Source organism: Camelus ferus, chromosome 30, assembly GCF_009834535.1.
Source record: "Camelus ferus isolate YT-003-E chromosome 30, BCGSAC_Cfer_1.0, whole genome shotgun sequence".
NCBI lineage: Eukaryota > Metazoa > Chordata > Mammalia > Artiodactyla > Camelidae > Camelus > Camelus ferus.
Window position 1 is genome coordinate 3,169,471 of NC_045725.1, and position 26,696 is coordinate 3,196,166.

The 26,696-nt window shown below is 53.7% G+C and overlaps 1 protein-coding gene across 6 annotated transcripts in view; it reads left to right on the top strand.

Moving 5' to 3' along the window:
- The window catches only part of ZNF516 (zinc finger protein 516), a 96,988-nt gene extending 70,430 nt beyond the window's left edge, over positions 1-26,558 (top strand). For all 6 annotated transcript variants that reach the window (XM_032470660.1, XM_032470661.1, XM_032470658.1 and 3 more), the window contains exons 3-6: positions 5,553-6,983; positions 12,609-12,713; positions 13,527-13,594; positions 22,432-26,558. In XM_032470660.1, the coding sequence (XP_032326551.1) occupies positions 5,553-6,983; positions 12,609-12,713; positions 13,527-13,594; positions 22,432-22,491 (1,664 nt within the window). In that variant the 3' untranslated portion in view covers positions 22,492-26,558. The remainder of the gene's footprint in view (positions 1-5,552; positions 6,984-12,608; positions 12,714-13,526; positions 13,595-22,431) is intronic.
- The last annotated feature ends 138 nt before the right edge of the window (positions 26,559-26,696 follow it).

A 26,696-nucleotide genomic window follows, 5' to 3' on the forward strand; every position in this document is an offset into this window, starting at 1 on the left:
TCACGTGGTTGTGTGCTGTCCCGGGCGCCCCGCTGTGCAGGACAGATACTAAGTGTGTCTGCTCCTTGGTTTTTTCCCCTTGATTCTTCCAGAAGGAGAACTTCCGGATCAGACCAGCCCGTGGCAGTGTTTTTCAGCATTCCACTAGCACAGAAAGCTTCCTAAATCGTGTTTGTTGATTCAAAAGCCTCCTGGACGTCGCAGCTAGAAGTTTTTCTTAAGTCGTTCCTACATTGCATCCAAGACCTCCCGTGGTAATAACACTTCTGCACCCACTTAAAGCTAACTGAGAGGTCTTCACCACGTGTCATCGAGAATCAGTGTTTCTGAGATTCTTGGAGCTAGAACGTCTTTCCGGGGACTCTTCTTGCCCCCAGACACATACATCTTTTTCTCTTTGTTACTAACTTCTTGCATGTCAGTTGTCTGAGTAACTTCCAACTAAATCTCGATGCATAATGGCTCTCATTTCTTTCAAAGCATTTTACTTTTTATTCTGCCGTGTATCTGTTTTTGTTCCCAGTTGTTCCTTTTTCAGACAAGGTAAAAAAATGATCAAAGAAGGATCTTCTGAGAAACACTATTTAAAAACTGACGTTCTTGCTGTCATAAATTTTTGGTAACTGGTAAGCACGTATTATAAAAGTTATTAGGAACTCACAAATATTAACAATAACTGCTGGAATCACAGTTACTTTTAATACAGGAGTTCTTTTTAAATTTTTTCTTGAAGTGTAATTGGTTTACCGTGTTGCGTTAGTTTCTGGTAGACAGCAGAGTGATTCAGTTACCATATGTGTGTGTGTGCATACATTCTTTTCCATATTTTTTTCCATTATGGTTTATTATAGGATATTGAATGTAGTTCCCTGTGCTGCACAGTGTAGGACTTGTTGTTTATCTGTTTTATACAGACTAATGTGTATCTGCTAATTCCAGGCTCCTAGTTAATCCCTCCCCACTCCCTTTCCCCTTTGGTAACCATCAGCTTGTTTTCTGTGAGTCTGCTTCAGTATAGGGGTTCTTAACTGGGAGAGTTCTTAAGGCTTCTAGTGCTTGGGCTGTTTTGTCTTTGGAGGAGGGTTATTATACGCCATCTAAGGCTTGAATCCCTGGTATAATTTGAATTGAGGCTATTTTCTATCTACTCAGCCCTGTGCCCTCCCCGACCCCCCCCCCCCACCAATACACTTGCATGTAGAATTAGCTGGGTGGATATTTCGTTCTTAATAAAGAGCAATGGCAAGCAGGGCTTGGAGACGATCTTGTAATCGCAGCCGCCAGGGTTGGGAGAACTGGTTACCTGCACGTGCAGTTTGCTGTCAGCCCAGAGCACCAGCTGCCGTTTGAGGTCAGCCCTCCAGATCTTACGTCTAGGTTTTAATTAAGAGACCGCGGCTGCTAATCGCATCTCATACTCCGGTTGTGACCGCATCACCTTCTGAGTCCGGAGAGGGGCCTCAGGAGAAGGCATCTCTCCTTACATCTCAGCTTTGCACACACCACGGGGCCAAGCGCGGGAGCAGGGAGGCGTGTCTCTGGGCCTGGAAGGCAGCCGGGCGGTCCTCTCCAGGTCCTCCGTATCAACCAGGGTAGATCTGACTTTGTGAAGTGCTCTGTCTGGCCATTTTGACATGACCGTGGGCTGGTGTGCAGCCTACTTTGGAGACAAGACTGTCTTCTAGAATTGCATAACCTGAAGTCATTTGGGGTTCGGTATGAAAAGTTCTAGAAATTTGCTGCACATGTGAGGCTCAATGCTTCACCTTATGAGCATCCAGTTCAAATATAACCAAGTTTTTGGAAAAGTCAAGCCAGGTTTCCCCTTAGCCTCTGATTCTCCTCCAGGCAATTACTCGACAGGGTCACTTACGAAAGACGTGGCCCTTGGACGTCCTCCTGAGGGACAGCGATGCACGTCCTTGTGGTCCGAGCAGGTCTTCCGTCTCCTAGATCACCATCCGGGTGCCTGTGTGTCTGTAGAGTGCCCTGTCTTGATTGGGAAATAAAAAAAGAAAATCGTATTTTTCTTTTCCAGATTCAGCCCACATTGAAACATTCATTACAGACATCTTGTTTAGTTTTTAAAGACCCAGTCTGCAGGAAACCCAGAGACTGCGATGGCAGTCAGTGCACTAGCTTGCCTTAAGGACTGGTTTGACTGGTTATCAGTGGCCTTTTCATGGCCCAGAAGATGATGCTGGTAGAACTCAGCCTGAACTGTGTGTGGCCCATGATGAAATCAAAGTTCAGTTTTCAGATCTGTGGGAGTTTGGCAGCATCTTGGCCTTAATGGTAGAAGGTCTTTATTCCTTAGAATGAGGCAGAGGATATGGCCCCAGCCAAACCTTTCTTCAGAAGTCAGAGCAGGTGTCTGATGGCATTCATGGACCAAAGAATTCCAGAGGGTGGGTAGGGTCACTTTAGGACTCGGCAAGTCTGAATACTCCAGGACTCTGGTCACTGTAAATAGGGGAGGACTCATCAGGCCGAGGCTGGGTCCCTGACGGCCACCCTCAGCTCCCGTAAATGGTCATGAGCCGCGTTTGTTGTGTTTCTAGGACCCCACCCAGCACGTGACGCTAGGCTGGTGACCCTGTGAGTCTTTGCTCTGTGTCTCTGGACCCCTTTCACCCCTGAGATCACCTGCATGCTCTTTACTTCTGCATAGGTTTTTTTTTTTTTTAAGTGGAGCCGCTGGGGATTGAACCCAGGATCTTGTGTGTGCTGAGTGCACGCTCTACTTCTGAGCTGTGCCCTCCCCTAAGAAAAATTTGCATTTTTTTTTTTAATGAAGTCTTTACTTTTGGTCTCTGCAGGCCCTTAAGAACGGCTCGCTGAACGCCGCACTTCATGCCGCACCGCGTGCCCTCTGGAGTGCGTTAGTTGTGTGCTGTCTGCTTACGTGTTAATCTTGGACATTAAGTGCCTTACTCACTCATTGATCATTGATTCAATGTATGTTCATGGATTATTTACGGAGGACGAAATGCACGAGGTGCTGGCAGTAAAGAGGTGAATACAACATGGCTTGCCCTCTTGGAGCTCAGATCCTTTTCGAGGGAGGCAGAGAAGAAACAATTACATATGCACAGGGCCCAGGAAGGGCAGGACTGCGCTGGGTAACTGGGAAGGGGTGTGCGGGGGGGTTGTTATGCAGGGAGGTCTGGAATATGCTTCCTCGTGGGGGTGCGAGGCCTTGGGGGCCCCCAGCAGCAGAGTGTTTCTGAAGAACACCAGGTGCATAGACCCTGAGGCAGGACCGTGACTGGTTGTTGGACGCGCGTTCCCGTGAATGGTGGCAATGTGGGACGAGGGCAGGAACTCCCGCCCTCCTGGTTGAACGTTTGCTCCATTAGCACCTGATAAGGTGTCATGCGGACACCTTTTCAGTGACTTTGTTCCATAACATGAAATACTCCTGCCGTGCCTTATATATTCACGTGTTTAGTTAGAGCGGAGGGGTTTCCAAGGATCGGTTTGAAATACACAAACCTGGAATGTAGTCTTTGTTCCCCAAACTGTCCGCAGTTCAGCTGGAAGGAAGGCGTAACGGACAGTGGCCATGGAGGGTCCATGCTCGCTCTCCCGGCCTCCTCCCAAGGTGCCCTTTTTGTCCCCTGGGACCCACAGGGTCTTCCCACAACCCCCTCCTCCCAGGTGAGCCTCTTGTGTTACCTGGAGCGCACGTCCTGGGTGCTGACCCCAGGGGCTTGTCGACCGTGATCCACGGACAGCGCATCTCGTCAGCTCTTCTGCCTCCTCCGGAAGCTGGAGTCCTGGATCCTGTGTCCCACCTCCTTTCCTTTTCTGTCCAGTCTCCTCATGTCCACGGGGACAGAGAGCAGAGGGTTCACCGAACCTTGTCGCCAGGCCCTTCCCTGGGGAAGCAGCACCACACTTGCTCCCTTACTGGCCTTTTCGGGGGGGCAGTCCAGCTGGGAGTGGAGAGAGAGCTGGGGTGGGGGACGTGGAATCAGCCACTGCCACTGCCCCTCCTCTTGCCTTTTCTGTTGGCCACACTGGACGTCGGCCCTGTGTGCTGAGCCTTTCTTGCCTGTGGTTGGCCCTGGGCTGACCTCCTCCTGCCTTTGGGGTCTGTCTGTCTGTCTGTCTGTCTGTCAGAATAGTGGCCGTCGGGGCCCAGCTCAAGTGCGGCCTTGCCAGGGGCGAGGGGTCGAGGCTGGAGGGGAGGGGACGACGCCGTCCTGGGTGGTCCCATCTGGCCTCCGGGCCACCTGTGAAGGGCCACTCTAAACGCAGTGCCCTCCCAGCCGGTCTCTGCTCCCCCACCTCCCCCGGGGATGCAGGTCCTGAGCATCCTTGGGCCCACCTGCTGGTTCCTCCATCCCTGCAGCCCCTCCCCGTGGGGCTGCGTGGGCACCTGTCTGCCGCTTTGACTGAAGCCTGACGGCATCCAGGGCTGCGCTTTGTAGTGCGATTCTCGTGGGGAGGAGCTGGGGAGAGAGGCCGAGGGCAGGACGGCGGGCCTGGCCTCCCTGAGTTGACCTGCTGCTGGCAGTTGGGTTCCCCAGCCCTGTTAACCGAGAGCCTCAGCTGGAAGGGGGTCTGGTTTGGAGAAGCACCTGCTCCTCAGCTGCCCTCCTGTCGCCCCCTCTTGATCTCAGGCTGTTGACATTCCCCGTTCTCACTGGTCCTCCGGAGCTGGGAGGCCGCCAGCCAGCGGTGGGGCCTTTGCTTTTGTCACTGTTTCCCCTGATAACACGGCCCCGCCCCCATCGGTGACGCGGGTAACTTCCCTGCTTCAGTTTCTTGCTTAGCGTCTTGGTCAGAGGCGCGCAGGTTCTCGCGGGGCTCTTGTGGGAGCATCGCGTCTGGGGGCTCTGACAGACGTGCTCGGAGCACCTGCAGGTGCGGAGTGTCCGCTCACACCGGCCCCGCTGCTTCAACACGCCCGTTCCTCTCATCGTGTCTGGCATGGGGCCCCACACATCTGCGTCCCTTTAACGCCGGAAGGAGCCAGGTCCCCAGCTGCAGGCGTGACTCTGAAAACGTAAAAGTGAAGTTGACAGACTGAGCCTGAATCCGAATTAAGCAAAGGACGAGATGGTCCCTTGAATTTAATTCCAGGTTCTATACCCCCCCTCTTGGGGGGGGGAGGTCATTAGATTTACTTATTTACGTTTGTATGTATTTTTAATGGAGGCGCTGGGCTTTGAACCCAGGACTTCACGCGAGCTGAGCACATGCTCTACCCCTAAGCTCTGCCTCCACCCTCTCCTGGTTTTTGATGCACCTCGTCACCCTCTGTTAACTAGTAACCTGTCGCTGGACAGGAGGCTCTGTCGTTCCCGTACAGCCTACTGAGTCATTTAACTGAAAAAAGAAGCCCCACCCCAGATACCGCCATCGTGCCCTCAGGTTGGGCTGCCCTTAACCGAACCTGCTGCTCCCGGGCCCGGATCGCGCTGTGGCCTAAGACGAGCGTGTCCCTCCCCGCCAGGCACTCGGCGGTTGGGGGGTGCTCCTCCGTCTCCTGTTCTGTCCTGGTGAGAAATGGTAACTTGGCGTTTTGCGTTTTGATCCTCCAGGGGCAAAGCCACACCGCTGCTGCTTTTCTGAGGAGGTAGCATCGACTGTGCTCACCAACGGGGCCCAGAGTCTCACACTTGGAAATAACCCATCAGGAAAAGACGCGGGCGAGCCCCGCGCCGGGATCGCAGCTTCTGTGTCCGCACTTGAAAACAGCAGCAGAGGGGCTTCCACGAGACCAGAGCAGCCTCGGTTCTCTAGGGACTTGCAGATGCCAGCGTTCCACCCCAGGCAGGAGGCCCCTGGCCCCAGGCATGCTGCAGGCTTCTCTTCCAGCTCCCATCAGACTTTTCCGGAACGAGCAGACCCACAGCTCTCCTCCGAGAGCCAGGCCAACCCCGCGAAGGAAGAGAAACTGTCCGATTTGCACAATAAGGAGCCTGCCGGGGGAGGGAGAAGGGCGCCGGCCCCGGACCTGATCCCGCTGGACCTGAGTGAGCGGTCGACGCGGGACGACCCCAGCCGTAAGGAGCTGGCCTCCTCCCTGCAGGCCGCCCTGGCCGTCCACCCGTGTCCTTACTGCAACCACAAGACCTACTATCCCGAGGTCCTGTGGATGCACAAGCGAATCTGGCACAGGGTCAGCTGCAACTCCATGGCCCCCCAGTGGATTCAGCCCAACGGTTACAAAAGCATCAGAAACAACTTGGTTTTCCTTTCCCGGAGCGGGCGCACCGGCCCCCCGCCTGCCCTTGGGGGCAAAGAGTGCCAGCCTCTGCCCATCTCTCGGTTCACGCGCACTCAGGTGCCGGGCGGGGCGCCGGGGCCCAAAGGCAGCCCCTCGCCCCTGGGCGCGACCACGAAAGCCGCCAGCCTGCCTCGGAGCAAGGAGAGCCCTGCCCCCGGGGGCCCCTGTGCGCTCTGGGCGCCCGGCCCCGACGGGCATCGGCAGACCAAGCCCGGCCTGGGCCCCGAGCTGCCCGGAGCTCCGGCCCAGCTACCCCCGCCCAAGCCCAGCAAGCCGGAAGCTGGCCCCAGACCCGGGCCCGTGGCGGGCGGCGGTGGCTTCAGCAGAAGTGCCCCCCCGACGCCCACCGTCATCACCCGCGCGGGCTCCCAGCCCCCGGCCAACAGCAGGCTGGGGGACAAGTACCTCACCCCCCCGGCCGGAGCCGGCCTTGGCCCCCCCAGTAAGCACAGTGCCCCAGACCCCCCGAGAGCCAAGTTCAGCCCCCAGCCTCAGGGTCAGCCACAAGGGAAGGGCGACGGGGGCCCCCCTCTACCTCCCCGAGAACCCCCCTCCAAGGCTGGCTGCGGAGCGGGCCCCAGAGGGAACGCGGCCGTCCTGCACACCATCAAGCCGGAGCCGCCGTCCGAGGGCCCCGAGAAGCGCCTGGACTTCCTCAATGTCTTTAAGACGTACATTCCAAAGGACTTCGCTGCCCTCTACCAGGGCTGGGGTGCCAGCGGCCCAGCGCTCGAGCACAGAGGTAAGACCTGCGGGCCCCCCCCCACCCGCCCTGGGAGCGCGGGCACCAGGTCCTCAGGGACCTCACCGGGGAGCCTCTGCTTAGAAGGGCCCAGTGTGCCCGCCCGCTGCGTCTGCGTGCAGCCCGCCCGCCCTGCACGCAGGTGTACGCCTTCCTGCTCCCGGACTCCCGCTGGGGAGCGGGTGCCTGGTGTTGGAGGCGTCGCGGCCTCCTGGGGGCGGTCACCTGCACACCTCCCGGGTCTGTCTCCATCTCCTCCACGCCGGGCAGGCGGCCTCCAGGGCGCGTCGCACTTCGCTGTGCTAAACCAGGAGTCGGTGGGTGCTCACTGTGCCTTGTGTCTCCAAAGGCAGGATGTTCGTTTGAAGAGACTGCTTTATTTTCACTTGTACATGATGTTTAAAATGCTCGTCAGTGCTCCAGCATCGTGAGCAGAGCCTTTGCAGAGCATAAGTGTGCCGTAGGTTTGGAGAATTAACTTATGCTCAAATTCTGGAAAAATTAGACCTCAAATCATTATCTTCCTTCCTCCCAATATCTTGGTGTTGATCCCTAAGAGTGATAATAATTACAAATTGTCAGCGAATGTCCCTGTGGGCATTGAACACCTGCACTGGACATGGTGCCCTTTTTCTTGAATGTAAACTGAAGGTTGCTCTCAGTTAACATCCTGAACACCGGGAAATCCAAGTATTTCCTATAAAAAAAAACCAACACAGACCAAAACCCCCACTGGGGCTCCGGCTCTCAGTTCATTACCTGGGTGGGCCTCACTTTTGGACAGAACTTCACATCATGCATCTATCATTTGTCAAAGTAGGCGACCATTTATGATGAGTTGAGATCTGGTTTCTCAAATTCCAGGAACTTGGAAGCACCCGTGGGGGACGTAGTTCGGGGTCTGGGGAGGTTGTATAAACAGGGAGCACCCCCATCCGTCTTGCGAATGTCCGGTGGCTGTGGTTCCGAGTGGACGGATGTGCATCTGTGAGCTCCTGGTTTTCTCCTGTGGCTTGGTACCTGCTCAGCTCCATGCCTGGAGCCATGTCCACGTGACCAGGATGCTTCGGTCCCAGTCTACCCTTAGGGAAAAATGGAGACTTTTTCCACTAGGAGAAAACTCAGGCATTCCTTGGTCTTAAGGTTTTGTCAGTGGAGTCCTTACCCTGGAGGCCTGGGGGCTCCGGCTCAGATCAGTGCTTGTTGAGAATTCCTAGAAGGAAGTGGAACCTGGCTGCCCGGAGGTGGTGGAGAGGCCTCTCTGGAGGAGTTCACGAGATGCAGTGCACACAGGTGTGTCCTGGTTAAGGCTTCCTCCCCGCCCCGGGGCTTGATTGCGGTGCGCGGCCCCTTGGTAGGCAGTGGAAGGCTCCTCTGCGTGCGTAGCTCGGCGTCTCCACGGTTACGGATGTTTGTGAAATTTAGCGAGTGCTCCGTGTTCTCAGCAGTGTTTTCCAGTCAGGCGCATTATTTGCTCTGCGATGGAATAAACGTAAAAATGAGCTGGCTTTTTGGATCTCACGCCAAGCTCGGTGCTCCAGGTGGACCCTAAAGCAGGGGAGATTTAGGCACAAGATGATGGTGAGTTTTGGGGGCCACGTTCTGGTGCCCCCTCTGTCAGTGCTGCCCCCAGACGGCACCCTCCCGGGGAGTGAGTGGGGCGTCTGCACCAGTGGTTTGTTTTTGGTTTTTGTTTTAATGATTTCCACCTAGTAAACTGGACTTGCGACTTAATTCCTTACACCCTAGTGACCTGCTCAAATCACATGGTTCTAACCTGCCGGCGCACCTAGTAAGTGGCGGACAGGCCGGCTCCTGAGAGGCCCTTGTGCTCCTGGTGGGTCTTTCTTGTTGCTTTTCTTCCTCTCGTGAGAAGCAGAAGTGAGTTTCAAGTAAGATTCAGTGAATTTCAGGTGACAAGATTGAAAGTACAAGTAGCCCGAAATGTTTTCCTTTTCTTTCAGATTTTCTAAATAAACAGTTCGGGGGCTTTTATATTTTTCTCGAACAGAGGCTAAATATTTATCTTTTAAGTGTGAAAAGTGCCAACTCGCCCGCAGAACATGTGTGTTCTTCCCAGATGGGGTCCTCTTCCCAGGTGCACGCTGAACTGTGTCAGGGGTAGGCCACTCTGGTTTGGGTTTCTTAGGGGATGTGCCTACAGACGTTTGGCTTTAACACACCAGGTGATCGGTGCGGTTTGAGAACCGTAGCCCTCTGGCTTAGGGGAGGACTCAGGTCAGCTGTGCAAACCCTGGTCGACATGCCTCGGTTTATGTCGGCTGCCCTGCAGGAGGGACTTGAACCCCCCCCCCCCACTGGCCCCTTCTCTCTCCCGACTCCGTGTGGCTCCTGGCCTGGACTTGGGGCCGTTCAGAGCAGCCCAGGGCTCTTCTGGTCCACAGTCCTTTGAGTCTTCTGTCTGTCCTGGACCCTGCCCTGGTCCAGCGCCCCGCCTTGTCAGCCTTCGCTGGTTCCTTTCTCCTCTGAGTGTCTGTTTATGACACTTCTCAAGCATCGTAGCCGCGGGGAAGTCCAGCAGGCGTGGCGGGTCTGACCGTCGAGAGGCCGTCAGAGCCGCGGTGCTCCTGTGCGCCCGCTGCTGCGGCCAGGCCCGCTTGTGGCCCCTCCCAAACCTGCGTTCTCCGCCCGTGACCGAAGGCGCGGTGGCCAGGCTTGTGAGGTCCTGTTTTCCACTCTCATTTCCCCTCGCGGGCGTGGGCAGCTGACTTGGAGCCGTGAATCGAGAACCTGAGCTAATTCGTCTCCGTTCCAGATGCTCCTTGTTGACTGTCCGGTTCTGCAAGTCTGTCCGCACTTTGCGGGTCCCCCGTTGTCCTGTGTCTCTCCCCACGAGTGTCATCTGCAGGGTGAAGGTCACAGCCTCTCCACGCGGGCTGTGGGGTCCACGTGTCATGTGCCATCCCTGGTGGTGGAGGAGGCAGAAGCACGCAGACAGGGGTCTGGTGCACGAAGAGGACGTCTTCTGTCGTGGACACACGGTTGCTGTGGCGCTGGAGTGCGATTCTGTGCTGCTTCGAGGGCTGTCTTGTGTTTCCACAGAGAACGTCGCCTCTGAGACCTCAGGTTTTTCTGAGGTTGAGAGAGAGTTCTCAGAAAGCTTCTCCCCACCTGTGTTTGGACGGAATGAGGTTTAGGTAGAAATGAGCAGTCTGGAAACTCTGCCAGACGGGGGAAGACGCTACATGGAAACGGCCATCGTCACTTCCCTTAGGGTCTCGAGGCCGAATCCTTTAAAGATGAAAACAGCTACATTTTCTGTAATCGTTCTGCAGTGCAGCTCCCAAGCCTGGAAACACGTGTGAATCTCACACGAACGGTGTGCTGACAGAACAGTAATAAAATAGCAACTGATGGCGGTGTTCCCAGACTTTGTGCCCGGCCTGTAGCGTAGGGTACCATGGATTTTAGGATATAAATGTTGAAAAGAAAAGAACGGGATAAATCTGCGTAGGATAATACATAAGGTCTTTCTTGTTGGGACTTTTGAAAAATCACTTGTGCCCAGGACGCATTCGTGGCGTGGTGGCGGGAGCTCTGCCCTCCTTTGTGTGGGGCCTGGTGGGCGCCTTCGGCCTCCTTCTTCCCCTGCAGACGGAGGGGCATCTTGCAGCGAAGTGGAGCTCAGTGAAGGCTGCAGGCTTTGGAGGGAAAGCGGGCAGGTGCCCCCGGGAGACCCGCCAGGCCTCTCTCTTTCCTTTTTAAGCCCGCTTTGTGTCCACAGCTTTGCTTTCGAGGTCGGAGTGTCAGAGCTGCTTGCTCCCTGGGAGGTCTTCCGTTCAAATGAAGTTTATAACCTTTCTCATGAGCTCAGAGTTTTGCAGTAGCTCGGGCATAACATTATTGACCACAAAGGGCAAAAGTGTCTTGTCTTTAGAAAGTGGAGAAAAAGTGACGTGATGGGATCCGTGTGGGAAGACAGTGCGTGTGTGCGCTGGCAGGTGCACACCTCATTCAAGGAGGGAGGAGTGCGTGAGCGGCTACAGGTGCTGTGTTTTCTCCTGCTAGTTTGGATAGGAATCAGCTGCTAAGAGGATGACGCAGGAGAAAAGCGCTGTCATGGCTTCATTTTGAATGCTGTGAATGCTAGGTGCAAAGGCCGCGTGGTCACCATCACCACTGGGAGTCCTGGAGGCACAGTTAGAACCTACGTTCAGACGCGGCCCGATTATACTTGGGGAAATCCAGGCGCCCAGAGCAGTCATCTGAGGGTGTCTTCGTAGGAGCCCAGCTGGGTGGTGCTTACAGAGAAAAGGAACAGAGGTGCTCTTAGAGCTGAGATTTTCCTGGACCAGGATAAGAGGAGGCAGCGACAGTAGTGTGTTAGCTGTTGGCAGAAGGTGACTTCACACTGCCTGCGTCTGACCATAAGGACCCCAGGCCGGCCCTCGGGCCCATCGGTGGGTCACCCAGGGACGCCCTCCTCAGTTCTCCCCCCACCACCTGAATCGGTCCAAACTCCAAGGAAGAGGCGGCGGACAGTCTCCACACACGAGCCTGCCGCTCTTGGAGTCCCCTGGCCGGGTGCCACTGTCCAGGTCGTCACTGAGGACTGGGCGCCCTTGTCATGGTTAGTAAGCGGCGTCCACTAGCGACAGGGGGAGTCTTGTCGTTCGTCTCGAGCTCCTGAGTGAGGCAGCGGAGGCTGAGTACTTTGTGGGCAAGTTCTTCTGTTTCTCCAAGACTCACGGTCCTGACTTGTCCAAGGGGAAATCTGACCAGGTCTGCCCTGCAATGCCTACATTTCTGTGGCTGTAACCTGCGTAGACGTCACCTGCAACGCAGCAGCGACTGCGTGTTCTTTTTACGTGCTGTGGCTTCTGAATCAGGGCAGGAAGAAGGACTTGGTTTCGGCTGATTTGGCAAAGACCCTTGGTCATCCCCTCACTCACCTTCTACACTCGAAGGTCAGATTTCAGGTACATCGATGCTCAGCTCAGGGAACATCATTTTAAAAAATCTGTTGTTACAGGCATCACTTTTTCTAGTTGGCATTTTTGGTTCTTGTTTTTCCACTGAGTTGCATTGCTGTGAAGCCTAACAGGGAAGGTCAGACCCTGGAAAGTCTCTTCGGAGCTACGATTACAAGAAAAATTAGCCTTTTCTGCAGAGAGGTGCCCTCAGACAGAAAAGGCAGATGAGTCAGCATCGTCTGCACCCCTTTCTGACAAGAGCTGGGCATCTTTTAGAATCAGGAGGGCACAGGAGGCCAGCGCTCCAAGCCCAGCCTCCTTCCAGGTGTCCCGTCTGTGCCCTGCCCGGGATGCGCACAGGTGAAGGGGGCGGATGCTCAGCTCCCTGCATGTGGTCCAGCACCGGCATTGCCATGGGGCAGGGCCTGGGCCTGGCCCTGCTTCCTGGTCCCGAGCACCCCTCCGTTGGCCGGATGTCAGGCACCCAGCGGCCCCGCGTCCGCACATCTGAGGAGCTCCTGGTACGGATACGTCACTGAGCATGATTTAATTCGCTGTGATCCGTGCTCCCTGGAGGTCCTGAGTGTGGGGGATGTCAGGGGGCCTGGAGGCACCGCCCATCACTGCCCAGCCGACAGACTAACGATGTTTTCCTCTCCCCCCCCACCCCCCGCACCTGCACCGCCACCAGGGACGCTCCGGACACAGGCCCACCAGGGAGACTTCGTCTGCGTGGAGTGTGGGAAGTCCTTCCACCAGCCCAGCCACCTCAGGGCCCACATGCGGGCTCACACAGGTACCCACCCGCCAACCCCGGGGGCCCTGGGGGTGTGGCCTCTCCCACGTCGCTTTATCTCCCGGGGTCAGTGGGTGACATACTTAGGTCTGGCCCCGCGAGGTGAGGGGTAAGGCGTCCTCTTCTACGGTTATCCTCCAGACTCTCCCACCCAGCACCTGAAATGGTTTTTCCTTCGCGTCCGAGCGCTGTGGGGTTTAGTTGAGATAAGCCTGTCTGCGAGCCTTCTGCTGTAGAGAGCAGACGCCTGAGGCGCGCCCGCGCTGACGAGCGGGCCGGCCCCGCGCACGCTGGAAGCCCAGCCCCGTCCGCCGGACGCCCGCGGGCTGTTCCCCTCCTGGCACCGCCGGCCTCCGTGGCCCGGTCAGGGCTGAGAGGCGGAATCCCTCGGCCTCTCTGTAAACGGGACCGGGTGGACGTGTGTGTGCAGACGCCACACAGCGGGGCGAGGCGGGGCTGGAGGGCACTTGGTCCCAAGTGCGAAGGGTGCATCCTGAGTGGGACTGATGCAGAGTGACAGGGGCCTGACGGTAAGTGATGCAGGAGGAGGGTCCCTCTGCACGCGCCCTGCTAATTACTCTTGTCACCGCTGGGTTTCTTCAGTGGTGAATTCTGAATTAAAAAGGGCACTGGCCCCAGGCAGCCTTTCCAGCCTCTTACAGTAAGTGTCACGGTAAACGGGTGTTTTCCGGCCACAGGCTGAGCCCCGCTGGTTTTTTTGGGGGGGGCGGGGGGGAGGGGCGGGTAATGCTTCATCTGTAAGGGACGCATGTGGCCCGGTCCTCCTGCTAACGCACCTCCTTGTCCCCACAGTGCTCTTTGAGTCTAATGGCCTCCGAGGTGCTGACATCCACGCCACCTCTGCAGACGCCCCCAAACAAGTAGGTCTCCTGACGGGCGGATGTTTGGGTTTGGGAGCTGGGAGAAGGGCGTCCTGATGGCCTGCCATGGAGGCACCGCGGCGTGTCTTACCGGAGGCGGAAGTGACTTCTTGTTGCTGTGAATGAGAACCCCGTCCTTCGGGACCGTCTCTGGGTGACCGATGAACACGGAGGGTCGCCCGGGCCAAGGGCTCCACGGAGGCGGTCCGTGCCACTGCGCTGGGTCTGGCGGGGTGCGAGGGAATTGGTAGGGACCGGTGGGAACGTTAAACACTAGAAATTCATACTTTTCCACTCAAGACGCCTTGCGGGGGATTTTGCTTGAGAACAAGCTACGTTTTGCCTCCTGTCTTCCGAACGGTGTTTTGAATTACTCCGCAGGCAGTGTCCTGCTGAGTTTGGTGCCTCCTGGCCGCACCCTCTTCTTGATTTGATTCCCGTAGGACTCACACCGCCGCTCAGCCCTGATGCCTAAGGACAGCCATGTGCAGGGACATAGCGCACAGCGCACCGCGGACATGGGGCCTTAGAGTGTAAACGTTCAGTCCGCAGCGTGGGGCGGGCTCCTGGCCCGGGGATGCTGGAGTCAGGGTCCTGCTCGGAGGTCGGGAGCCCCCCCTGGTGGTCTCCCTGTTCTCCTGGGCTGAGAGCACGTGGATTTAGAGCTCCTCTTCCTTTCTGTCCCCCACCGCCCGTCCTCTCATTCTCCATGGGCGTTTTCTGCACAACGTTCTTGTTCTCTAACCGGTCGCCCTGGAGGTTCTGTACCTGCAGCCTCCCCACTTCGTAAATGAAGAGGGGTGTCTGTGCCGCCGGGGTCAACACCCCAGGTCCCCTCTGGGTGGCTGGGCCACGTCAGCACATCTTGCCTGGACGGGCGTGGGAGTCACGGCTGTTGGCGGCGAGGACGGTGACGGAGGTCCCTGCGGAAATGCCAGCCTGCGTCTCTGGGAGAGATGAGAGGCTCTGCCCGGAGCCCGCTGCCAGCTCCTGGCTGAGCTGGCCTTGGGACTGACACCAACTGATCGGAGAGACTTCGTTTTTGTTTTTCATCGAGTTTTCAGACTCTCCCTGTTGTGAAAAGCCTTCTCTTCATAGGTCGCGGCAGGACGCCCCGCCCTGTGTTCAGCCTCGGTGAGTGACGTCTCTCCCTTAATGAAGTCCTTCCTCTCAGGACAGAGTGACGTCGTCTCATGATGCTGTGACAGTGTATGAAAGAAAGAACATCTCACTGAGTGCTGAATGGAAAGATTTCCCAGCACGTGTAGCCTCCACTCCAAATAGGCTGCACCCTCCTTCTGAACAGGAATAAACCCCCTTCGCCGGAGTCACTGTGATGTGTTTGCGGGACGTATCAGCAGCCAGGTCGGGCCGTAATTGGAGAATTGCTTCCTGAGATTACAGGTGGGATCAGTCCAGGGTGGTCCTGCAGACACAGGCCACCCATCACAGCCACCCAGGACGTGGCTTTCCTGGACGCGTGGCTGACGGGGCAGGAAGCCCCAGGCAGGTCTGGGAAGAACTCGGTGAGGGTCTTCAGGAACACACACCAGTTCATTTGCTGCACATTAATGGAGAAACCAAGCAGGTCGCTCAGGCTGTGTGTGAAATGATTCCTGCGTTGCTCACAGCTGTGTGGGGAGTGCAGCGCAGTTGCTACTCGCCCTTGATTCCGGAAGAGAAAAGCTGTGTTTATACTTTAGTCTCTGCCTCTCGAAACCCAAGTTCTGCTCTTTTATGCTTGTTACCAGCTGGCTCTTGGTCTCAGCTCGCGGTGACCCCGCACGGCGGGCTCGGCACCATGTGCTCCCGGGGCCGGGCCTCGGTGGCCCAGCTGTCCTTCCCTGGAGTCGCCTGACAGTGGTTGGACCTGCGACATCAGAACTGAGCTGAATTTGAATTACACGCCGCTGCGATGGCACCTCGTTGGCTGAAGTTCAAATTTGAGGTTGTGGCCTCGGGAAGCGCTTTTTGTCTTAGTTCCTGAATTGAAAGTGGCCTTTGCTGATTAATCCCTGAGCGTCCTGGTTCTCGAAGGAAATTCTGTTTCCTTTAATGTACCTGGGAGTCGAAGGGGTCCCACAGAGTCGCATCCGCCGGGGTAACCGGGAGCCGCAGCAGTGCGGTCGCGGTGAGTCGCGCTCGGCCCGCGGGCCGCGCTGGGCTCCGAGCTCACAGCCGCTGCCGCAGACGGAGGCCGCAGCGTGGGCTCCCGGCACGGCTCTGGCTGCTCGTGTCTGGGGTGGGGCTCCTACTTAGCAGCCACGTGCTTTTCCGTGTTTAACGTGCTTTAAAACATTGACTAGTTAATATTTGAATCACATTCTTTTTGTGAGGGCCTTCGATGCTGTGGATCAAGGGTGTTTTTTTAATCATGCAATACTGGGTATTCATGAAGAGATTATTTGATGTAACACTTAAAGCTTATGGGCTTCTGTAGATGTACCTAACACACGTTCAGTTGTCTAACTGAAATAGTATTTGGGAATTCACTTTCCCAGTAATCGTTTATGCACTTACTAACAGTATTTTTCTGAGCGCCTCCTGTGAGCCAGGCTCTGTCATACTGGGGAGATAATCAATATATTGAGAGACGAGGTAAATATTTTCCTTGCTTTTCTGGTTCTTGAGGTCCAGTGGGTGGTTTAGGCAAGGAAACAGGGCAGAGGTGCAGCGCTGTGTTGGAGCCCACGCTTGGGCGGGGCCTGGGGGGCAGAGGGCAGAGCCCCCTGCAGAGAGCCCCGCCCTGTCCCGGAGAGGAAGGAGGCTGTTCCAGGGGCAGAGCCGTAGGAAGTTCAAGGCTGGAGGAGGCAGAGCCAGGCAGGTGGGCAGAAGCTCAGGACACAAGCCTGGGAGACCTGGGTGTCCGGTGCCGGTGCTGAGATGTGTGAATTTCATCCCAAGGGCAGTGGGGACCCTGAGCCGGCAATGACGTCACCAGCCTGGTGTGTGTGTGTGTGTGTGTGTGTGTGTGTGTGTGTGTGTAAGAGTCAGGTCAGACTGTGTCGGGATGGATCGCAGGGTCCTGGACAGCTGCTTGAGCACCACTTTGGAGGTGCCTGGGGTAATCCCGGCGAGAGCTGGAGGTGGCTGGAGCTGGGGTGGGGCTGGGGCAAGCAGGCGGGTGTGGGGATGTTCAGGAGGAGGCGAAACTTGGGTATTGGATTCAGGGTGTGAGGGAGGGAAAGAATCTGGTGGACCCCAGGTTCTGGCTTAAGGCTCCAGGTCTTGGGAGGAGCCGTTCCTGGAACCTGGAACGTGGCTGGAGGACCTGGACAAAACCAGTTCCAAGTGACCTTCAAGTCAAGTTGGAGATGCCTCTTGGCAGGTGAATATGTAGGTTTGAAGTGGAGAAGAACACATGCATATTTAATAGCTGTCAACATTGAAGTTCAGTCAAGATCAGCTTGTTCTGCTCCGAGAGATGACACTGGTGCGAATTATTAAGATGCTGTGTTCCTGAGAAGAAAGGCTCTGACCTAGACCTCAGCATCGGCAGGTTAACTTCCCTGGGTTTCTTCACCTGTGCAGTGATGACAGTAGCCTCACCGCCTTCCATGCTTGCTCTGGAAAGTCAGGTGGGGGTTGGACCAAGCCTGGAGCCCGAGCCCATTCGGGCCGTGGTCAGTTATTCTAAGAGTGAGGAGTTGTCCTTAGTAACGGGGGGAGACTCGGTATGTGTGGGGACACGTGTGTAAACACAGGACACCCACGTATATGTCTGTGTGGACCTGCTCGTGGTTGATGAGCTCGGGGACCCAGTGTTGTGGCCACGTCCCCTCCTCGGTATCTTCCCGCCCTGTTGGAACCTGTGGTGTGCTTGTCAACGCTCTGGTGTTGTCTAGTTGTGCCTTCAAGGACGGGCGGGAAAGCCGCTGGTTTGAGGACAGTGGTGTCAGCCTAGACGCCGTTCCCTGGCTGGCTGCCCTCGTTCAGAAGACCCCGAGCCGGTGGGCACACACAGCCACCTGGCCGCTGCCCTGACTTTGCCGTATTAATGTCTGAATTTTCTGTTGGATAATCCTGACGTTATAATATACCATATCACAGTGGAACAGTTGAGCAGGCATGAGGCCTGTGAACGTGCACGGAAACGGGTTTAATGACACCACTAATTGTCAGAGAAATGCAAATCAAAACGACAATGAGGTATCACCTCACACCAGTCAGAATGGCCATCATTCAAAAGTCCACAAACGAAAAATGCTGGAAAGGGTGTGGAGAAAAGGGGACCCTCCTGCACTGCTGGTGGGAATGCAGTTTGGTGTAGCCATTATGGAAAACAGTATGGAAATTCCTCAAAAAACTAAAAATAGACTTACCGTATGATCCAGCTATCCCACTCCCGGGCGTATATCCAGAGAAAAATACAATCAAAAAGACACGCGTACCCGAATGTTCACAGCAGCACTGTTTACAACAGCCAAGACATGGAAACAACCTGAGTGTCCATGGACAGATGACTGGATAAAGAGGTTGTGGTGTATTTGTAGAGTGGAATACTACCCAGCCATAAAAAAGGATAAAATCATGCCATTTGCAGCAATATGGATGGACCTGTAGATCATCATTCTAAGTGAAGTAAGCCAGAAAGAGAAAGAAAAATACCATATGATATTACTTGTATGTGAAATCTAAAAAAAAGGACACAAATGAACTTACCTACAAAACAGAAACAGACTCACAGACACAGAGAACACACGTATGGTTACCAGGGGGTCAAGGGAGTGGGAAGGGCTACATTGGGAGTTTGGAAGTTGCACCTGTTGGGGAGTAATGGAAATGTTAGCTATCTTGATTGTGGTGGTGGTTTCATGGGTGTAGACATCTATCAACATTCACCAAACTATACATCTGAAATATGTGTAGTTTACTGTGCAGGAACCATACACCAATAAAGCTGTTTTTTAAAAAAAAAAGAATGACCTGCTTGAGGAGAAGTCAGAGTGTCTCCTTTCAGTGTGTTTTTGGTTGCGGTTTCTTTTCTATACATAAGGCTGGTTAAGTCCTGTCTGTGTTACAGGATTGCGATTGAGGTAGGCGATCCCAGAGCAGCCGTTTCTTTATCAACTCTTCCTCTGGTAGGTTGAGCGGAAAAGCCCACTGAGTCATTGGATGGTGAAGACCTGGACTAAACCGTAGGGTATCCTGTGGTCCATGGGCACGGTGTCTCCTCTGTGGGCATCTCATTCTCTTGTATTTATCGTAAAAGGGTTTGAGCCCTGGGGGTGAGGTACCCCCTTCACGAGCTCAGTTTCTCTGGCTGTGGGCTCCGTCTTCCAGCCCTGGGGCGTAAAGGCCCCCCACTGCTTGCTGGCTGTATTAGGAAGATAATTCTGACCATCAGAGGAGCTAATATTCCCAGCAAAATTCCAGGGGAGAGGAGGAATTCATGTGTATGTCGTTCTCAAGGGGCTTTGTCACAGATTTCACGCACCTGAATGTTTCATTTCAAGTCATCACCAAAATTCATCATTAGAAAGAACATTTTTTTGAAAACAGCATGCTCAAAGATGGGTATCAGTATGCTGTGTATGTTAGAGAAATAAGCGGGTTTCTTCAGTGTTGTAGAGAAATTGTGCTTTTCTCCCCCCTCCATCACATTGTTATTAAATGCTAGAAATTAAAATAATGTCTGAAACCAGAAGAAAATTAACCCCCCGCCTCCATTCCCCTGGCTTGGGGATTTAAGAGACCGGACCGACTTGGTGCTGAAATGTGAAATCTGGTGTTTAGACTTGTTTGGCTTCCTTGCCAAAATTTAGACTGTGATTAATAGTTTATTTCTTATTATTCTAAGTGTTATTTTAAAATAGTTCAGCTGCAGAAATAATTCCATTAATCAAAATAACAGGAAATGAGAAAATAAATGGCGACCTAATTTGTCTCATTTTGAGCTGCAGAGACTGATGCAGATGATGGAGAAATCCCGGGGTGGTGTATTTGAGTATGTGTGTAAGCTGTTTTCAGAATCACTTTGAGATTCTCAGTATCACAGACCACATTCCAAAATTCAGCGATTTCATACTCTTGAAACCAAAATCTTGAAACACAGTATCCCTGTTTCCATTACATAGAACGTAACATGAAAAGTCGTGAATTTGACTAGGGATTCATCCAGAATGACCTGTAATAACGTGAGCCCTGAGGGCTTGCTGGGGCGGTCCTAGTCGGCGGGCGTCACGTGTCTGTCCTGGCGCGTGCGGCGTCACACCAGCCGTTCCACAGGCGGCCTCCCTCTGGAGGCCGAGCCTCGCATGTGTCCCGGGGTGCGGCCATCTGTGTGTGCGTGTCACTGACCCCCACACGTGAGCGCCCAGGCCTTCCCTTCCCTTGTGAAGTCAGAAGGCGGAGAAGTAGACCTCGGCAGGCACCCGAAGTCAGTGTGCATCCCCGAAACGTGAAATGCCTTAAAGACGGTACTTCTTTCGGCCTCACCGAGAAGCCCACAGGTTGCAGGGCAGGGGAGACGGTAAGCCAGGTTTTCCGAAAGCTCTTCGTTCTCTGACGACTGTTTCTTTGTTGGAGAATGAAAACCACTTGTGTGCTCAGAACACCACGCGTCCACTTAATTTAAGTATTTCGGTGACTCCCTTCTTCCATAGCTGCCTTTCCCTGGTGCCTGATTTCTCAGGTGAATTTCATTCATTTCTTTTTTTTTTTTTTAACATTTTTTATTGATTTATAATCATTTTACAATGTTGTGTCAAATTCCAGTGTAGAGCACAATTTTTCAGTTCTACATGAGCATACATATGTTCATTGTCACATTTTTTTCTCTGTGAGCTGCCATAAGATCTTGTATATATTTCGCTGTGCTGTACGGTATAATCTTGTTTATCTATTCTACAATTTTGAAATCCCAGTCTATCCCTTCCCGCCCACTGTCCCCTTGGCAACCACAAGTTTGTATTCTATGTCTATGAGTCTGTTTCTGTTTTGTATTTAAGCTTTTTTTTTTAGATTCCACATATAAGCGATCTCATATGGTATTTTTCTTTCTCTTTCTGGCTTACTTCACTTAGAATGACATTCTCCAGGAACATCCATGTTGCTGCAAATGGCATTATGTTGTCGGTTCATTCATTTCTTGAAAGCCCTGTAGTTCTGCAGTGTTGAGCAGTAAGAGGTTGGTCCCAGTGCATCAGTGAGTGAGAACAACATGAGATACTATTTGAGCACACCTCTTCATTTATAAAGAAGTAGACATTTACCCCTCCAGATTTATGGACTAAATTTAACCACTGAGTTAGTCAGCTTGCAAGATTTTGCAGTCCTTCTGAAATAAATAGTCTTCAAACTTTCTGAGCCTGCAGTGTGAGACTTCAGTCCTTTGTGGGGAGAGGGCCATCACCCTGTGCCCTCTCGAAGGGTCCTTTTTCCTCCTCCCAGTCCTGGTTTGTGTTTTTCAATCCAAAGGAAGGGGAATCCAGGGGGATCCCTGAGGATGGCGTCTGCGTCGTGTGTGCGGGATCTAGAGACACTCAGCACACATGTTCATACACGTGCTTTGCCCATTTGTGGAATCCCACCCAGCAAGTCTGTTTGCTACACACAGTTACGTTCGGGAGACTTTCAAGGCCGCTCACCTGACAGCTGCAGTGACTGCTGGCTCCCTGTCCGTCAACACAAAGGCTGTTTTCTTGCCTCTCCTGTATCTGGAACCAGTTCGGAACGAGCCCCGACGCCGATGACGCTCTCCACAGCGTGACGTCACCGTGCAGAAACGCAAAACATCCTTCTCCGTTCACTGCAGGAAATTCACCATCTACTTCAGGAAGTTTTATCACCTCTCATTCCGTTCCTGTTTCCTACATTTGAAATAAACGCCTGTTGGCACCACTGCGCCCGCCCCCCAGCCCCGCGTCAAACGTGTTGAATGTCTTCCTGATTTCCTCCGGGTGTCGGCTGGTGGGCGGCGTGAATGCCGCGCTTGTATTAAAGAGGCGTTTCTGAAACTATTAACTAAAGAGAAGCGCTTAATTCATTATGTCAACCAGTCCTCCCCCCTACTTATTCCTAGGGTTCCTGCGGGCGGAACTGGAAACCAGTTAGGATTTGACGTGCTCGTGCGTTTCATGTGCGCATGTTAATTTCAAGCTGTTGGTTTTCCTTCGTCGCGACTTTAGTTGAAGGTTAATGCAGTTAAGTAAGATTAATCTTGCCCTGGTGTTTTGTCCTCAGATGGTAAACTCCATTGTTCAAACAGTGATGCTTCAAATGCCATCGGAGAGCCTTCTCTGAAAGCTGCCGGCTCACGTTTGTTCTGATTTTAATCTTGCGGTTCCCTTGATTTTAGAATACTCCTTCTGTTTTTCCCGCATGGTGGTTATTCGTGGAAGTCGGTGGGGGTGCTCTCGGGCTCTGGCAGACCTCTGTGAGGGCTGCACTGTTCGGTTGTGCGGCCCCCAGTTCAGCCTGTTCTGGAACTGTCGTTCACGTGTGAGCCCGCTTTGTGCCACAGAGCATCGCTTTTTTGAATCCTTGCCTGGTCCCATCTTGGCATCTTTTTAACCTTTTCTCCGGAGCTGCTTCAGACAGTTATTTGCCGTTCTTATATGCGAAACAGAGAAGACTGATAATCCCCTAGATCAGCAGGGTGACTTTCTGAAGCTGCCTTGGGAAGGTGGGAAGGCACGCCTAAAACCTGCCCTGCTCCCCGCTTGCGTGCAGCGAGTTACAGCAGTCAGGGGCCTCTGCCGACCTGACTTGGTTGCTCTGTGAAGGTCATTGTTTTTGTTCTTGGTTGTTGCTAAGAAAATTAATTGGAAAACTGCACTTGGAAACCCAAAGGCAGAAATGAGCTTTTCTGGTTTTTTTTCTCTTTTCCCCCCCAGGGGAGAGACCATTCTAATGCAGATACCATCCAGACAGTGCCTCTCAGAAAGGGAAGCTAAAGACACACTTGCAAGTACCCGTGCCCTGTGGCAGCGTCAGCAGACCCCCCATGGACGCCCTGGCAGCCTCCCGACCGCGACCCTGACCGCCCCGTGGAAACCCCTGGAGGACTCCCCACCAGACACCTCGGATCCGAGAGCCGCTGGGCTGGAGCGGAAACTGGAGGGGGAGCCTGTCCTTGTCACACGTTTAAAACCCAACGAAGACGCTCTGCTCTAGAATTACGTGCAGGTGGTCTGTATGCACACCCGTGCTCACCCACTGCAGTCCCGTGTTCTCTTACAATGAACAGTGGTATTGGCAGGCATGGTAGGGGCACAAGGCATCTATCTTGTTCAAGACAAGTTTGAGACACTGGAAAAGGTTCCCGTGCGCATGGGACAGAGTGAAGCCGCTTAGCACTGTAACAGAAGCCACCAGTGCTCAGAGGACGGGGGGTGACATCAGCACACAGAGTGGAGGGTCAGGTTGACAGCGCCCTCGCGCGCAGCCCCTCCTTGGCCGGTGGGTGCTGAGGAGCGCCCCACTCGCGAAGACGGCCGCTGGGGCGCTGGGGAAGAAGGCTGGATGGAGAGGGTGGGTGGGGGGACCCTCAGGGCCCCGTGGTCCCACCACGTCCGTGTCCCCTTGGGGCTGGTTGCATTTCCCATGCGCCGCACCTCCCTCCGAGTGTGCGTGGTGAGTCCGGCAGCGGAGACACATCCAGGGGAGCCTTCGGTTCTGTTTCAGAAAAGAGAGTTAGCAGAACACTAAGAAAAGCAGGCTTCTTTGTTTATTCTCAGGACCTTTTGGTAACAGGGCTATATTCTGCAAACTGCTTACAACGGAAGACTGCCCGTCTTAACAAATTATCTAGCCACTGATTCCGCCCCCCATTGGACCCCCTCTTTGGTCCCGGCAGGAGAATCCTGGAGCAGATGGGGGCCAGGTCACCAGGGTCCTGCTGCTCCAGGGCCACCTGTGCTCCCTCCCTCCCTCCCTGCCACCCCCATCAGTCCCAGTAAGTTAATGTCTTGTCGTCTTGGTCCGGGGCCTCCACTGGGACGAGTCCCTTTGTCCCCAGAGCATGGAGCCCCCCCGGCCCGTGGGTGGGGGCGGCTTCATATACCTCTTCGTCAGTCACACAGATGCAAGTTTTAGTGGTGGAGGGGTGGCTTAAGGCCCGTCACAAAGGATCTTCAGCCTTGCAGTGTATGCAGTTAAAATTGTATTCCACAGATAGAGATATTTTCTTTTCCTGTTACCGTGACACTATGTGTGATGGTAATGTTTCTGAGAGTTTCAGATTTTTGCACATATGATTTTATGCATTATCAAAAAGTTACTGCTGCCTTGAATGAAGATGTTCTGTGAAATTTTTTGCAAAAGCTTTACTAGGTTTTTTTTAATTGTGAAGTTTTGTAAAGGCAGGAAGTGGATTAAAACGAGCATGCGAGATATATTTTTCAAAGAAGCAATAATTTTACATGTACAGAAATTATCCTAACCTTTAATACCGGTGAGAGGGACAGTTTACTTAATACCATAACAGATTAGTGCAGTTTTTGTAGAAAATGGGCTTCTGATACAAAGACTTGTTTAAATACACACACACACACCCCCTAAAGTGTGGTTTTCCTGTTCTAATGATTTGTTGAATTATATTATTATTATTGTTGTTACTGTTTTGTTGTTGTTTTTAGTTAATATTTGGTTCTGGATTTTACTTGTTCCTGAATTTAAATTACTTGACTGTTCAGGTTACCTTGCAACAAATGCAAACAATGCAATGTACCTGTCTAGCTTACACACACACACACACACACACACACACACGCACTTATCCATATACGTGCGTGTGTATATATACAATTTTTACTTACTTTTTCCTGGTACTCCGACTCCAGATGTGTTCCAGAGCGATGCTGTCTCGGTGTATCTAGGAATGTCCGGCGGATACTGCTCAGTGGCTGCGACTTACTGGCCTGTGAGGTTGCTTTGAGCAAAGCTGCAGAGACACATTCCTCTGTTCACCTTAGAAGTCAGAACGCCGTTCTGTCGGCGTCTGTTCGATCATTTTGAGAGTCTCCCCACGGTGACTGTTTCTGCGGTTTCCGGCTTTTATTTTCTCGGCTGAATGTGAAAGGAGACGGTTCGGGAACGCACGAGGGCCAGTGGTTCGGTCTGTCTGTTTCTCTGTGTTTTAGTTATTAAAAGGAATTCTGTGCCCAGAGGGACACGGAGGAGTCCTGTGCATTTTTGCCGTCTCAGACGCGGCAGCAGGAGCCCGCTGGCCTGCGGGGGTGCAGGTGTCATCCCGGGAGACCCCTTCCCGGGGGCCCGTGGGCACGGGGACGTGTTCCCGGGGTCCGGCTGGCCGGGCAGCAGCCCGACTCGGCGGGGACACCTGACCTGCGTAGGCCGCGCGGGGGGCAGAGCCAGGCTTTCCCTGAATCCAGCAGCCGGGGGCGGGGCCCCCCGGGAACGGCGCCCTCCGAGACGGGCCGTTCGGGGTCTGACCGGCCCCTGTCTTCCCCTGGGCGCCAGTGTTGTATGGGTTTGTGGGTGTCAGTTCGACCATCGTATTTAATATGATTTGTGTTTTCTTATTTATTTAGCCAATGTGTTCTGATCCGCTCTCTCCCCGCCCAGTGACGACTTCCGCATGGCCTCTCCTGAGTCGCCTCCTGACTGTTACGCTCTCTACTACCTCTACCGATCTGCTGTTTCCTCGTTTCGTAACAGGACGTTACAGTGTTGGCGTCAGACGCCACTTAGACAGTAAAGGGTCTGGTTGTCCACCCCGCGGCCCCTCCGCGCGGCTCCCGCACTTTCTCCTGCTGCTGGTCTCGCTCCTCCTCCCCCGCTCGCACCTCTTCCTCGTGGCTGAACTCAGATAACACAAGCGACGCGCCCACAGGAGTCCCTCAGGTTACCACTCACTCGTGTTCCTTAACTTGAAGAATGAACATTTCAGTTCTCTGAAAAGTCCGCTTTTGGCATCTTTCCTGGGCGGCCGGCAGCGGCCCCGTCACCCTCCTGCCTGGTTCCTGGACGGCCTGCGGGCCGTTGCCCTGGGCGGGGTTCGCCTGGGGCACAACAGCAGTGCAGGTGTTCATGTCAAGTGGATTTTACCTTTTGGGTTTTGGAAAGTATTAAAGGCTTGAAGAGATGACCCCAACACTGACTGACTTATTTTTTAAACCAAGGAAGGCACTCGTTTCTTGAAGTGCCTCCGGGGCCAGCTTGGGGGTTACACTGTGGCCCTTGGGTGAGGTCAGGGGGCATCGACTGTGCCCTGTGGGTCACATTCGGCCCCTCTGTCACAGGCTGCACAGTGCTGCCCGTGTGCACACAGCTCTAATAATTCGGCACGCCTCTGGGACGTAGCCTGGGATGCGGCAGGTCCCAGGGGACCTGCCCAGAGTTCAAGTGTAGCTCACGGGATGGGTGTCTGTCTCCTGGGCCACAGGAAGTGACTGCGGTTCTCTGCCTGCCGGCAGGACTGTGCACCCCTGGGGTTTCGTGGCCAGATCCTCCTTCCTTATCTTCTATCTGTAAAACAGGCAAATTACCACCCCGAGAGGTTCCAAGGATCACGAACCAGGACTGCATTTGTTTGACTTCATTTTTCCACTGGCAAAACGTCCACGAGTCTGAAGCAGCATATGTGGTTTTACTGCTTTTAACTTGAGTGAGTTCTAATCACAGAACATTCTATACACTAAGCAAAAGGAGAGGAAAAAACCACAGGCCGGGACTGGGAGTGACAGTTTAGGTGCCCGGTGGCGCGTGTGTGTGAGGCCCACACGTGGGGAAATGTTCATTCTTCAACTTGCTAACGATGCTTCGAGGCAGTAAGATGCGAGAGACCATAGAATTTGTATTTCTTTTTTAAAATACAATTTATAACATTATATTTTGTACTCTTTATATTAGAATTTGTAACTAGATTGATGTATTTAACTCTATTTCTGAAAAAATAATTCAGTGTTTCAGTTGTGTGATAAAACTATTTAGATAAAACATACTCATTCTATTGGAATTTGAAATCAATAAAAACGTCTTGGAGTTCTCCGCTTTGTAAGACCTTCGTCCCCTGCTTCAGGAGGTGGCTTACGTCCTTCGGCAGCCTGTCGGGGTCTCTGGTTTTAAAATTTTTGTTGGCTGAACACAAACCCGAGTGTCAGTGCTCTGTGTAACAGAAGCGTTTTTGGATGATTCA